The 12,500-nt window shown below is 50.2% G+C and overlaps 2 protein-coding genes across 2 annotated transcripts in view; both read left to right on the plus strand.

Annotated features, from left to right (window-relative positions):
* The window catches only part of otogl (otogelin-like), a gene marked incomplete at both ends in the record, with an annotated part of 30,848 nt that extends 23,494 nt beyond the window's left edge, over positions 1-7,354 (plus strand). Inside the window, 14 exons of the mRNA XM_084452376.1 lie at positions 25-210; positions 322-534; positions 1,035-1,139; positions 1,268-1,375; positions 1,959-2,060; positions 2,186-2,290; positions 2,415-2,455; positions 3,022-3,085; positions 3,269-3,447; positions 3,547-3,651; positions 3,851-3,970; positions 4,440-4,485; positions 6,957-7,036; positions 7,154-7,354. Of these exons, the coding sequence (XP_084308502.1) occupies positions 25-210; positions 322-534; positions 1,035-1,139; positions 1,268-1,375; positions 1,959-2,060; positions 2,186-2,290; positions 2,415-2,455; positions 3,022-3,085; positions 3,269-3,447; positions 3,547-3,651; positions 3,851-3,970; positions 4,440-4,485; positions 6,957-7,036; positions 7,154-7,354 (1,655 nt within the window). The remainder of the gene's footprint in view (positions 1-24; positions 211-321; positions 535-1,034; positions 1,140-1,267; positions 1,376-1,958; positions 2,061-2,185; positions 2,291-2,414; positions 2,456-3,021; positions 3,086-3,268; positions 3,448-3,546; positions 3,652-3,850; positions 3,971-4,439; positions 4,486-6,956; positions 7,037-7,153) is intronic.
* A 2,655-nt stretch (positions 7,355-10,009) lies between these two features.
* ptprq (protein tyrosine phosphatase receptor type Q) overlaps positions 10,010-12,500 on the plus strand; it is a gene marked incomplete at both ends in the record, with an annotated part of 45,192 nt that continues 42,701 nt past the window's right edge. The window contains 4 exons of the mRNA XM_084452377.1: positions 10,010-10,048; positions 10,899-11,043; positions 11,586-11,803; positions 12,268-12,448. Of these exons, the coding sequence (XP_084308503.1) occupies positions 10,010-10,048; positions 10,899-11,043; positions 11,586-11,803; positions 12,268-12,448 (583 nt within the window). The remainder of the gene's footprint in view (positions 10,049-10,898; positions 11,044-11,585; positions 11,804-12,267; positions 12,449-12,500) is intronic.

A 12,500-nucleotide genomic window follows, 5' to 3' on the forward strand; every position in this document is an offset into this window, starting at 1 on the left:
ACAACCTCCTTTTTCACTCCGCAGCGTTGCGCTGTCCGGCAGGTAAAGACTACCGTCCGTGCGTGAGCACGTGCGCTAGCCGCACCTGTCAGAACCGGGAGTACTACGAGGAGACCACCTGCGACTACGTCCGGGAGGAGTGTGTGTGTCGCGGCGGGACCCTGCTCCACCGAGCAGACTCCCCCTACTGCGTCAGAGAGGAGCAGTGCGGTGAGTGTGTGTGTGTGTGTGTGTGTGTGTGTGTGTGTGTGTGCGTGTGCGTGTGCGAGGTCAGTCATCACCTCCCCGTAAAAAAAAACTTGTCTCTTGGGGTCTCTTCAGTGTGCACGGACAACGAGGGTTCCCCGCGTGCCCCCGGCGAGGTGTGGAACGGTTCCGCGCGCGGGTGCTGCCTGTACAGCTGCATGGAGAACGGCTCCGTGGTGGCGGTGGAACCCGACTGCAGCGCCGGCCCGGCGCCGCTGTGCGAGCGGGAGGGGGAGTACGTCCTGGATGTGCTGGAGGAGGGGGCCTGCTGCCCCAAGAAGATCTGCGGTGAGTACCGGGAGAACCCAGACACTGTACCTAGTAAGGAAGTAGCCTTGAGAACCATTGGTTCTGGAGCCTAGTGGCCCATAGGGCAGCGTGAGGCAGCTTGATGTACAAGTACACCCCCTGGACTCTTACCCCCAATCCAAACCTTGATGCTGAGTGCCAAGCAGGGAGGCAATGGGTACCATTTTATATAGTCTTTGGTATGACTCGGACCCCCAAACTCCCAATCTCAAGGCGGACACTCTAACCACAAGGCCACTGGGCTGGTCTTGACCGTACCTAGACCGGCTGGGATTTGAACACAAAACCCTTTGGTCCCAAGCGAACAGCCATGTCACTGAATGTGTGAGTGAATGAGTGAATGAGAGGCCAATGTAAAACGCTTTGGATAAAATCGCCACAGTATATAAGTGCAGTCCATTTATCATAAGCGCAATAGAATTCTCTGCGGCTCTCAAAACCATCGCTCTTGACCCTCTTGCTCTCTTTGTCTCCTTCAGAGTGTAATCTGACCATCTGCGAGACTGAGGCTCCGCCCTGTGAGAACGGGAACCGCCTAGTGATTGGTTACAGCGCCCTGTCCTGCTGTCCAGAGTACAGATGTGGTGAGTCCTGGGCTGACCCGTGTTTGTTTGTTTGTGTGTGTGTGTGTGTGCGCGAGCGTGTGTGTGTGTATGTGCACGCGTGCTCCTTCCTCATCTCATTTTACCGTGCTGTGATTGGTCTGTCCCAGAGTGCAACCCCGCGGCGTGTCCCCCCGTCACCGCCCCTGACTGCAGAGAAGATCAGTTCCTAGTGGAGGTCCGGGAGGAAAGGTCCTGCTGCTACTCCTTCCTGTGTGGTACGGCCCAACTTCCTCTCTGTCCTCTCCACAAACATGTCCGGTTAAGGTTGGCCATCAGCACATCTCTAGGACCTTCTTCATCTACTGCCGAGGCCTGGTGCTGTACTGTGTCTGTTCTCTCTCTCTGCAGTGTGTGTGTGTGTGTGTTCTCTCTCTCTGCAGTGTGTGTGTGTGTGCTCTCTGCAGTGTGTGCTCTCTCTTTGCAGTGTGTGTGTGTGTGCTCTCTGCAGTGTGTGCTCTCTCTTTGCAGTGTGTGTGTGTGTGCTCTCTCTGCAGTGTGTGTGCTCTCTCTGCAGTGTGTGCTCTCTCTCTGCAGTGTGTGTGCTCTCTCTCTGCAGTGTGTGTTCTCTCTCTGCAGTGTGTGTTCTCTCTCTGCAGTGTGTGTGTGCTCTCTCTGCAGTGTGTGTGCTCTCTCTGCAGTGTGTGCTCTCTTTCTGCAGTGTGTGCTCTCTCTCTGCAGTGTGTGTTCTCTCTCTGCAGTGTGTGTTCTCTCTCTGCAGTGTGTGCTCTCTTTCTGCAGTGTGTGCTCTCTCTCTGCAGTGTGTGTTCTCCCTCTGCAGTGTGTGTTCTCTCTCTGCAGTGTGTGAGTCGTGTATCGAACCAGTCCCAACCTGCTCTAACGGGGAGATACTAGCTGTGGATCTCAACACAACCAAGAGCTGCTGTCCCCAGTACCACTGTGGTAAACTAGCAACACTGGAGGATTCATGTTAAACTAGAAGTACTATATGTATCCCTGTTTGTTTTGAATGTCTCTGTCCTGTCCTGTCAGTACTCAAACTCAAGCTTGTCCTCTCATGTCCACAGTGTGTGATGTCAACCTGTGTCCCGAGTTGTCTTTGAGCTGTGACCCTGGTCTTACCATGGTCCACACCACCGTCCCTGGACACTGCTGCCCCCAACGCCACTGTGGTACACACACACACACACACACACACACGTTCATACACACATTTTACTTACTACAGTTAACTACAGTTTACTTAGTCTGTACACCGACGCATGACCTTTGACCCTTTCTCTCCGTCTCTCCCAGAATGCCAGTGTGAGGACAGCTCTCTGCCTGTTTGCCAGGTGGTAAGTGATTGGTCCTGCCACACGGTAGAGCCCGTCAGAAAGCACTTAGCAGAGGGCGTCCATCTGCTGAGCCACAGGAAGACAGTGTGACATGACCTTCTCTGCTCTCTCTCTCTCTCTCTCTCTCTCTCTCTCTGCCCTCTCTCTCTCTCTCTCTCTCTCTCTCGTTCTCTCTCTCTCTGCTCTCTCGCTCTCTCTCTCTCTCTCTCTCTCTGCCCTCTCTCTCTCTCTTGTTCTCTCTCTCTCTCTGCTCTCTCTCTCTCTCGCTCTCTCTCACTCTCTCTCTCTGCTCTCTCTCTCTCTCTGCTCTCTCTCTCTCTCTCTCTCTCTCTCTCTCTTTCTCTCTCACTCTCTCTCTCTCTCTCTCTGCTCTCTCTCTCTCTGCTCTCTCTCTCTCTGATCTCTCTCTCTTTCTCTCTCACTCTCTCTCTCTCTGCTCTCTGTCTCTCTGCTCTCTCTCTCTCTGCTCTCTCTCTCTCTGCTCTCTCTCTCTGCTCTCTCTCTTTCTTTCTGCTCTCTCTCTCTCTCTGCTCTCTCTCTCTGCTCTCTCTCTCTCTCTCTCTCAGGGGGAGGTGCAGGTGGAGGTGCCAGACAGCAGCAGTAACTGTGGGTGTCCCCGCTACACCTGCCGTGAGTGCTCTGCACACACACACACACACACACACACACACGCATACACACTATAGTACTTCTCTAGCTGTTCAAGCCATTTATTATCATGCTCACGATTGCTGTGCTTTTTTATGTGTTTGTTTGTTTGTCTGTGTGTGTGTGTGTGTGTGCGTGTGCGTGCGTGCGTGTCTGTGTGCGTAGAGAGGGCGGAGGTGTGTGTGTTCCAGGGTGTGACGGTGTTGAGTCCAGGCCAGTCCCTGGTCCAGTACTACGAGGGAGAGCTGTGCTACACTGTCCAGTGTCTGGACCACAAAGACACGCACACCGGCTTCTACGCCATGGATGTCGCTACGGTCAACTGCACTCAGAAGTGTGGTCCGGTACGAGGATATTTGACCCCCCCCCCCCCCCCCCCCCTAAAGTGTCCCGGCCCTGTCAGTGAGCTCCAGTCTCATGTCCTCCCCCCCCCCCTTGTGTAGCACCAGGTGTACGTTCCGTCCGCGGACTCCCAGGTGTGCTGCGGGTCCTGTAAGAACGTCTCCTGCACCTTCACCAACGACAACGGAACCATGGAACTCTTCACTGTGAGGCATATGCATGGACGCTCGCACGCACGCACACACACACACGCACTCACGCATACACACACAAGCGCACCACCAAAACTTGTCTTTGCGAATAGCACACATATCTGACTCACTGTGTGTGTGTGTGTGTGTGTGTGTGTGTGTGTGTGTGTGTGTGTGTGTGTGTGTGTGTGCATGTGTGTGTGTGTGTGTGTAGGCGGGGAGCTCCTGGGTTGATAACTGTACCAGGTATGACTGTATGGAGACTGGCGTGGGCGCGGTGGTGCTGGCCTCCGGGGTCATCTGCCCGCCCTTCAACGACACCGAATGCATCCAGGTCTGTCTGTCTGTCCCTCTGTCTGTCCCTCTGTCTGGGCTAGGTCTGTCTGTCTGTCCCTCTGTCTGTCTGTCCCTCTGTCTGGGCTGTCTGTCTGTCCCTCTGTCTGGCCTAGGTCTGTCTGTCCCTCTGTCTGTCTGTCCCTCTGTCTGGGTTAGGTCTGTCTGTCCCTCTGTCTGTCTGTCCCTCTGTCTGTCTGTCCCTCTGTCTGGGTTAGGTCTGTCTGTCCCTCTGTCTGGCCTAGGTCTGTCTGTCCCTCTGTCTGGGCTAGGTCTGTCTGTCCCTCTGTCTGGTCTAGGTCTGTCTGTCCCTCTGTCTGGCCTAGGTCTGTCTGTTCCTCTGTCTGGGTTAGGCCTGTCTGTCCCTCTGGGCTAGGTCTGTCTGTCCCTCTGTCTGGGCTGTCTGTCTGTCCCTCTGTCTGGACTAGACTCTCCCCGTTGCCCTCCAGCTGACCTCCTGACCTTTGCAGAACGGAGGTGTGGTGCAGAGCTACGTGGACGGCTGCTGCAAGACATGTAAGTCGACGGTTCCATTCGCTTCTCGCTTCTGTCAATCAGACGGGTGGCCGCATTGTTGCCTGGCAGTGGATGGGCTTATTGGCTGAGTGGTTGGGGGGTGTGGCCTGTAGCAGCAGAGGGCGGAGTTATAAAGCCTGTGGTTGGCCTAATCACAATACCTACCCAGAATCCCACGCTTGAGGGGGGTGGGGCTCTCTAGATCTTTAAATGGCTGAGATTGTAGACCCCGTTTACTTCAGACACTGGTCTTACATTGTTTAAGCATTGAGTAATGGAAGATAATGCATTTTAATTTAATTTTTTATTTTACCTTTATTTAGCCATGTTAAAGGAGGAGCTTGTCATGCTGAAATTATATGGAACGTATGATATTAAATACTATATAAATATTTGTATGTTTGTTTTTTTAAACCATTAAACACTTCGCTATAAGTTCTCTCTTTGTGGAGTTGGCTCTGCTTGCCTGCTTTAGGGGTGACTGCAGTTTGGCCAATGGGAGTGCTCGATGGTTAGAGATTGGCCAATGAGAATGTGCGATGGTGCAGAGGTTGGAGTTTTTTCCCTGCTGAGCTGTGCTTTAGTGTCTGACACTAAGTGACTGTTCTGTCTGGCTGGCAGAATCACGTGCATGCCAGCTGCACTGATTCCAATCCTCTGTGTGTCTGTGTGTTTAACCATTCATCTGTGTGTTCTGAAGCAAGCGTTAACCCTGTGTGTTCTCCTAACGTTCTCTTAACCGGCCGGCCGTGTTCCTGACGGCGCTCCCAGGTTCTGGAGTGGGTGTTTTACCGTTTACCGTTAACCCCGTAACCCCCACTGGTAGTACTAACTGTGACACAGGTACCACCACCTCCCGCCATGACTCACCTCCCTTCGCCTCGCGACACGCACACACACTCTCACAAGCTCACAACTATGTATGCTGTAGGTCTTTCTCTCTCTCTCTCTCTCTCTCTCTCTCTCTCTCTCTCCTGTCTCTGGTTTTCTCTCTCTCTCTTTTTCCTACTTCTCTCTCATTGTCTATCTGTTTAACTTTAAATCACATTATAACTCACATGCAAACAGTCCCATAATTATTCATGGTAGATACTGTATATAGTTATACAGTGCATCCGGAAAGTATTCATATCCCTTCACTTTTTCCACATTTTGATATGTTACAGCCTTATTCCAAAATTGATTTAGTTTTTTTGTTCAAAATTGTGCACATAATACCCCATAATGACAAAGTGAAAAAAAATATTTTTGAAATCACTATGCTTCACCGTAGGGATGGTATTAGCCAGGTGATGAGTGGTGCCTGGTTTCCTCCAGACATGACGTTTGGCATTCAGGCCAAAGAGTTCCATCTTGGTTTCATCAGACCACAGAATTTTGTTTCTCATGGTCTGAGAGTCCTTCAGGTTCCTTTTGTCAACTCCAAGCAGGCTGGCATGTGTCTTTTACTGAGGAGAGGCTTCTGTCTGCCCACTCTACCATAAAGGCCTGACTGGATGCACCTGAGCTCAATTTTGAGTGTCATAGCAAAGGGAGTGAGTACTGTATGTACAGTACATGTGATTTTTTTTTATTTTTTATATGTTTGCAAAAATGTTTAAAAAAAGAAAAAACTTTTTTTTTTCACTTTGTCATTATGGAGTATTGGGTGTAGAATTTTTATTTAATCCATTCTGCAATAAAGCTGTAACATAACAAAATGTGCAAAAAGTGAAGAGATATGAATACTTTCCAGATGCACTGTATATATTCATCTATAGTTAACAGAATCACGTAGTGAATCTCAGTCGTATAGTAGTATATTGAGATTCTGTTTCTCAGTCGTATAGTAGTATATTGAGATTCTGTTTCTCAGTCGTATAGTAGTATATTGAGATTCTGTTAGCTAGATTTCAGTGCCATGCTACGGCCTCTATGGTGCTGCCTTCACTGCAAAACATTCCATTCATCTTGGGCATCCCTTTGTGTCCCTGATTGGCTTCACTGATTGGTTAGAATGTAAGGTCCAGTTCAGGTCAGGAGCCAATGGGAGAACTGGAGCTCTGGCGTGAGAGCTGCCCCCCCTGGTCATCCAGCTGTCAATCAAAGGGAGCCCCCACTGCTGGGCAACAATGAGCTCCGGTCAATAGGCTTCTGAGTGTGTGAGAGTGACAGGGCCCTATGGCTTAGGATCAGAGCTTTGAGTGTGTGTGTGTGTGTGTGTGTGTGTGTGTGTGTGTGTGTGTGTGTGTGTGTGTGTGTGTGTGTGTGTGCGTTTGTGTGTGCGCGTATGTGTGTTTGTCTGTGTGTGTGTGTGGGTGTGTGTGCATGTGTGTGTGTGTGTGCGCCTGTGTGTGTGTTTGTCTGTGTGTGCGTGTGTTCATCTGTGTGTGTGTGTGTGGGTGTGCGTGTGTGTGTGTGTGTGCGTGTGTGTGTGTGCTTCCATGCGTGTCTCAGCGTATTTCTCTGCATGTCCACGCCCCTGTGTGTAGGTAAAGAGGACGGTAAGACGTGTAAACGAGTCGCCATCCGCACCACCATCAGGAAAGACGACTGCCGGAGCAACGCACCGGTGAGACGGGCAGAAACACAGAGACACTCAAAACGTCCCTTTCAAAACGCCTCTTCCTTTTCTCCTAACCTCCCTCTCTCTCTCTCTCTCTCTCTCTCCTCTCTCTCTCTCGTCCAGGTGACCGTGTATTCCTGTGACGGGAAGTGTCCGTCCGCCACCATATTTAACTTCAACATCAACAGCCACGCGAGGTTCTGTAAATGCTGCAGGGAGAGTAGTCTCCAGACTCGCTCCATCACGCTGTACTGCTCGCGCAACTCCACACTAGTGGACTACAGCTTCCAGGAGCCCCTAGACTGCTCATGTCAGTGGAACTAGGAGGCGGTGTGAGACAGATAGAGACACGGCGTGGGCGAGGACACTCCCAAGGACATCATGAACAGAGAGGGGTTAGGCTGCATTAAGTAATGAATGTTTTAAGCAGCCATGTCCCGGGCTTCGGCTAGTCTAGAGAACGTGAGCTGCTGTACTAATGTAGAGTCCGGGTCTTAGCGTTGACGGAAGGGCGTAGGAGCGGAGAGGGGAGGGGCTGAGACCCAGTCGCTAAGCTTCAACCAGACATGTACAGGAGCTGAGTCTGCACTTTAGTCTGCGTTATTATTATTATTCATATTATTATTATTCAGTCTGCTGTGTGAACCCAGGCGGATGTCTAGCGCTTCCGACTGAGACGTCTAGTACTAGGAAGGGGGATATCTGTCGTTTTGCGTTTATAAACAGTTCATATTATGCTTTAGCCACAGCAGTTGAGGTCATGGTTGTATTTTATATCAATTGACTTGAGTTAGGAAATCAAATGATGTTATGTTGTTGATAAAAGGTGCCTTAGGACAATCAAAGTAGGTTTCCATATAAAACTGTTAAATTAATTACTTATTTGATTAGTTTGCATTTGCATCTGTATTTCTAAATTATATAGCCCAATAAAACACTGAAATGTGTCTCATTGTGTCTCAATTTTTTCCCACAACTCCAAACCCCCTTAGGTGAGGCTGTGAGGTCTGTAAATATCCACTAAGAACCCATCTAGAAACCCAGGAACCTGGACTCACACACACTAAGAACCCATCTACCCAGGATCCTGGACTCACACACACTAAGAACCCATCTACCCAGGAACCTGGACTCACACACACTAAGAACCCATCTACCCAGGAGCCTGGACTCACACACACTAAGAACCCATCTACCCAGGAGCCTGGACTCACACACACTAAGAACCCATCTACCCAGGAGCCTGGACTCACACACACTAAGAACCCATCTACCCAGGAACCTGGACTCACACACACTAAGAACCCATCTACCCAGGAGCCTGGACTCACACACACTAAGAACCCATCTACCCAGGAGCCTGGACTCACACACACTAAGAACCCATCTACCCAGGAGCCTGGACTCACACACACTAAGAACCCATCTACCCAGGAGCCTGGACTCACACACACTAAGAACCCATCTACCCAGGAACCTGGACTCACACACACTAAGAACCCATCTACCCAGGAGCCTGGACTCACACACACTAAGAACCCATCTACCCAGGAGCCTGGACTCACACACACTAAGAACCCATCTACCCAGGAGCCTGGACTCACACACACTAAGAACCCATCTACCCAGGAGCCTGGACTCACACACACTAAGAACCCATCTACCCAGGAACCTGGACTCACACACACTCACACTCCTGATGCAGCATTTTTAGTGCTGACATTTGTTTATGTGTCACGCCTAATGTTTTATTAGTGTGTAGGAGTCTCCGTCAGTGTGCGTGAGTGTGTGTGCATGCGTAGCAGGATATTAGATTTTGTCTGCCCCCTCGTGAGTCCTGACCTCGGTGTCTAGGCGCGGAACCCCTCATCACAGTTGGCCCGCCAATGATCTGTCAATCATTTCTCTGCTTCGCATTCCACACATTCCACACTGCCACTGACTCCACCACACCTCACACACACATGAACACTGGCTCTACCACACCTCACACACACGCTGCGTTGCAGTTTTTATTTACCCCATGAAACACACACACACACACAGCAGGATTGGTGAGCAGATTATGATCCTGTGAGCAGCAGTGACATCCTCCAGTCAGTGGATCTGGGAATCATTTGACTGACGCGCAAAGGTGAGTCCTGATCCTCACAGAGCGTGTGCGTGACTCACGGTTACTAACTGAGCTGCATGGAGATTGTGCGTTTAACTCTCTTTCTTTCCTTCTCTAACTCACGACTTCAGATTTCCTCTCATCTTCCCTACTCGTATCCCTTCAGCAGACTCTCCTCCCTCTCTCCTATCCTCCCACTCACCTCCCTCTCTCCTCTCCTCTCATATGCTCCCACTCTCCTCCCTCTCTCCTCTCCTCTCTCTCTCCTCTCTTCAGGAGCCCAGCTCTGGAGCTTCAGGAGCCCTGGTCGTCATGGTGACCTGCTCTTATTCGGACAAAGAGGAAAGGTCGGCAGAGCCAGAACAAATTGGACTGAGCACACACACACACACATACATACACTAATACAACACGCACATTCTCACACAGTCTCTAGCTGGCAAAGCGCCTCCACACGAGCCTCCACTTCTGGGAAAGACGCTGCGAGGTGCCTGCGCCGCTGGGAGCGCGCTAAATTCAAAGTTGAGATTTCTGCGTGCGCGACAGGGAGTTTCATCTCAGATCAACATTGAACTGCGACGCCACCCGTATTCTTTCCGAAATGTAATCTACTCTCATGGAACTGTATAAGCAACTGTGGCAGAGGTTGAAATCGTCAATTGGAGAGTTTGAACCCTATCGGTGCCTAATCTATCCAAAACGCGTCTCAGCTTTTAGGCACGGGTGTCGGTAGCCTAGCCTACCCTCCGTATCTAGACTGAAGCCGTAGGTATCGGATGATCTCTCACAACACAACTCATTGATTCAGTTTCTCTTCAGGAGACTTGGCTTTAGTTCGCAGTGATGAAGTGAACACAGAATTCCTCATGGGAACGGCTATCTGGTTTGTTGCGGGGTTGTGTCAGGTGAGAGGCATTGGTTGTTTTTTTTCATGTGATTTAGACTACGTGTTTGAATGAAGTGTTTTTTCAAGTTGTCCCATAGCTGCTACATGAAACCACTTAGCAGGAATTTAATCAACCTATTCAGGTAGCTGCAGCTGCCTCATTAGTAAATGCATACGGTAATCTAATCATATGGAGAGAATTTGATCGAAGAACAGTTTCATTATATTACATGATACTTAATTAGGGTTAGGGATATATATTTACACTTACAGTGACAGGCACACTGTCTTTCGTTCTCAGGTGGTCAGTCTGTCCTGCGGGGAGTGGCCTGGGCCTGTTGGGGTTGAAGTTGCGTTTGGTCACTTCCCTTCCAGTCAAGATACAGAGCTCTACATGGTCACTTCCAGGACCACAAGAAACCACACGGTCTGAACACAAGAAGACTAGCGTATGATGACAGCTGACAGCATGTTTGTTCTGGGGAACTGCTATTGGTGGCGGTGTAGAGAGTAGAGGGACACTCTCGTCACGATCTGGGTGCTATGATGACATTATTGTCAGCGTTGATGAGAGATGTGTGACATATTCTATCCATGGGCGTTCCAGGGGAAGGGGGGGGGGGGTGAAACAGACTACCCAGGGCCCCAGTAGGGAGGGGGCCCTTGAAAATCCTGGAATTTGTTAGGATTGACAGGGCTGTCAAGTGTCACGCATTGGGGGAGTGACAGAGTCGTCTCAGGGGGGGTCGTCTCGGGGGGGGGGCTTGTGTCTAAGTGTAAAAATCCTAGGGAGGGGGCCCACAAAGATTGTTAATGTTTAGGGCCCAGAATTTTGTGGAACGCACCTGATTCTATCCCCCTCTTCCTAGGTGTGGTTGGATCCTGTACATCGCTCGGCATGTTCTCCCGAATGTAAGATGCTGCTGCCATTGGCTTGGGACCAAGGAGGATATGACATCACACTCAGAGCCATCAGACACAATGCCACAGTGGAGACCAAGACCTTCCACATTGGTGACTCTTGACCTTCGACCCATAACTGCCAGCACACATTTAGTACAGGACAAAATTACAGTATTGACTATTTCACAATAGATTAGTCATGAGATAAGTATAAGCGTTGTAACTACGGTGGTCTCTTCTCTCTCCTCTCTGTGTCTCTCCTGGTCTCCGTTTGTAGACCCAGCCCCCCTCTCCTCTCTCCATGTCCAGACTACCACCACCACAGCTCTGTTTAACTGTGAACTCCAGAGAGGACAGAGCCTCACTGCTCTCAGTCTATACCACACCAGTTCACAAACTCTCACACATACCTTCCCAACACACTCATCGTCACACACACACTCCCGGTACGCAGTGAAGGGTCTGCTGCCTGGGACACGCTATGGCGTCCGGGCGAGGGTGACCACATCTTTTACAGACCTCGATGTCACCTTAACACAGAGAATCAACATTGGCATGGAAACAGGTACAGCAAATGTATACACACATATAATTTACTGTCTCTCGACTGTTGACTTTCAGAACTATTAACTGATTGACATTTCTTTGCCCAGCTAAGTGTCCTATCGGCTGGCTGGCGAGTGGGAGGAGCTGCTACAACATAAAGAGGAGGGGTTTGTCCTGGGTCGACGCCCAGAACGCCTGCAGAGCCATGGGCAACGGGGTTCACCTAGCTGATCTGAAAAACCAGGAAGACCTCCTCTTCATTTCCTCGCACCTGCTTACCCACAATGCACTGCTGCTGCTGTGGACTGCACTCAATGACCAGGAGGTAACCGAGTCCCGCTACTTCCGACCACCTAAGACTGGTCTGAGAATCGTTCAGTATTCCACTATGGCATTTACGGAAGTGATATCAAGACTAGCCAAGCTTATTCTAGAGAGTTACAAGATCACATTCATGAGATCCGTAGCCATAGCAGTAGCAGTGTGTGTGAGTTTTCAGAGAGGCACTATGTGTGTGTTAGCATGAAGGTGTTTACTTTATAAACGTCGAAAGCTCAGAGCCAGCAGCTATGTTCACTCCTTAAAGGGGAGGTGTGTTTGTGTATAATCTAAAGATGATGACTGATCAACAATGACACTGCACGTTTGCTGACGACTGCCTGTAATGCAGTATTATGGGATGCAGATGTTTTTTTTACTGAATGGGAGGGTAACAATAGGCTTCATCTATGGCGGCAAACAGCCAGTGTATGTTTATGTTAGCGCCTTCTATGCTATCTGTCTCTACAGGAAGAGGGCAAGCCCCGCTGGTTTGACGGCTCCGCCTACAATCTCACCAACATTGTGACATCATCGCTGCCTGCAAATCAGACGGACTGCTTTACCCTTCAGAGGAATGCCACGGGGCCAGGCTACTTCCTGACTGCGTTCTTCTGTCACATCCCCTTACCCTTCATCTGCCACTATCAGAGTAAATATACACCATACCCCGATGATATACCTCTCTACGTGGCTGCAAACCA

Source organism: Borostomias antarcticus (genome assembly GCF_949987555.1).
Source record: "Borostomias antarcticus genome assembly, chromosome: 18".
Taxonomy (NCBI): domain Eukaryota; kingdom Metazoa; phylum Chordata; class Actinopteri; order Stomiiformes; family Stomiidae; genus Borostomias; species Borostomias antarcticus.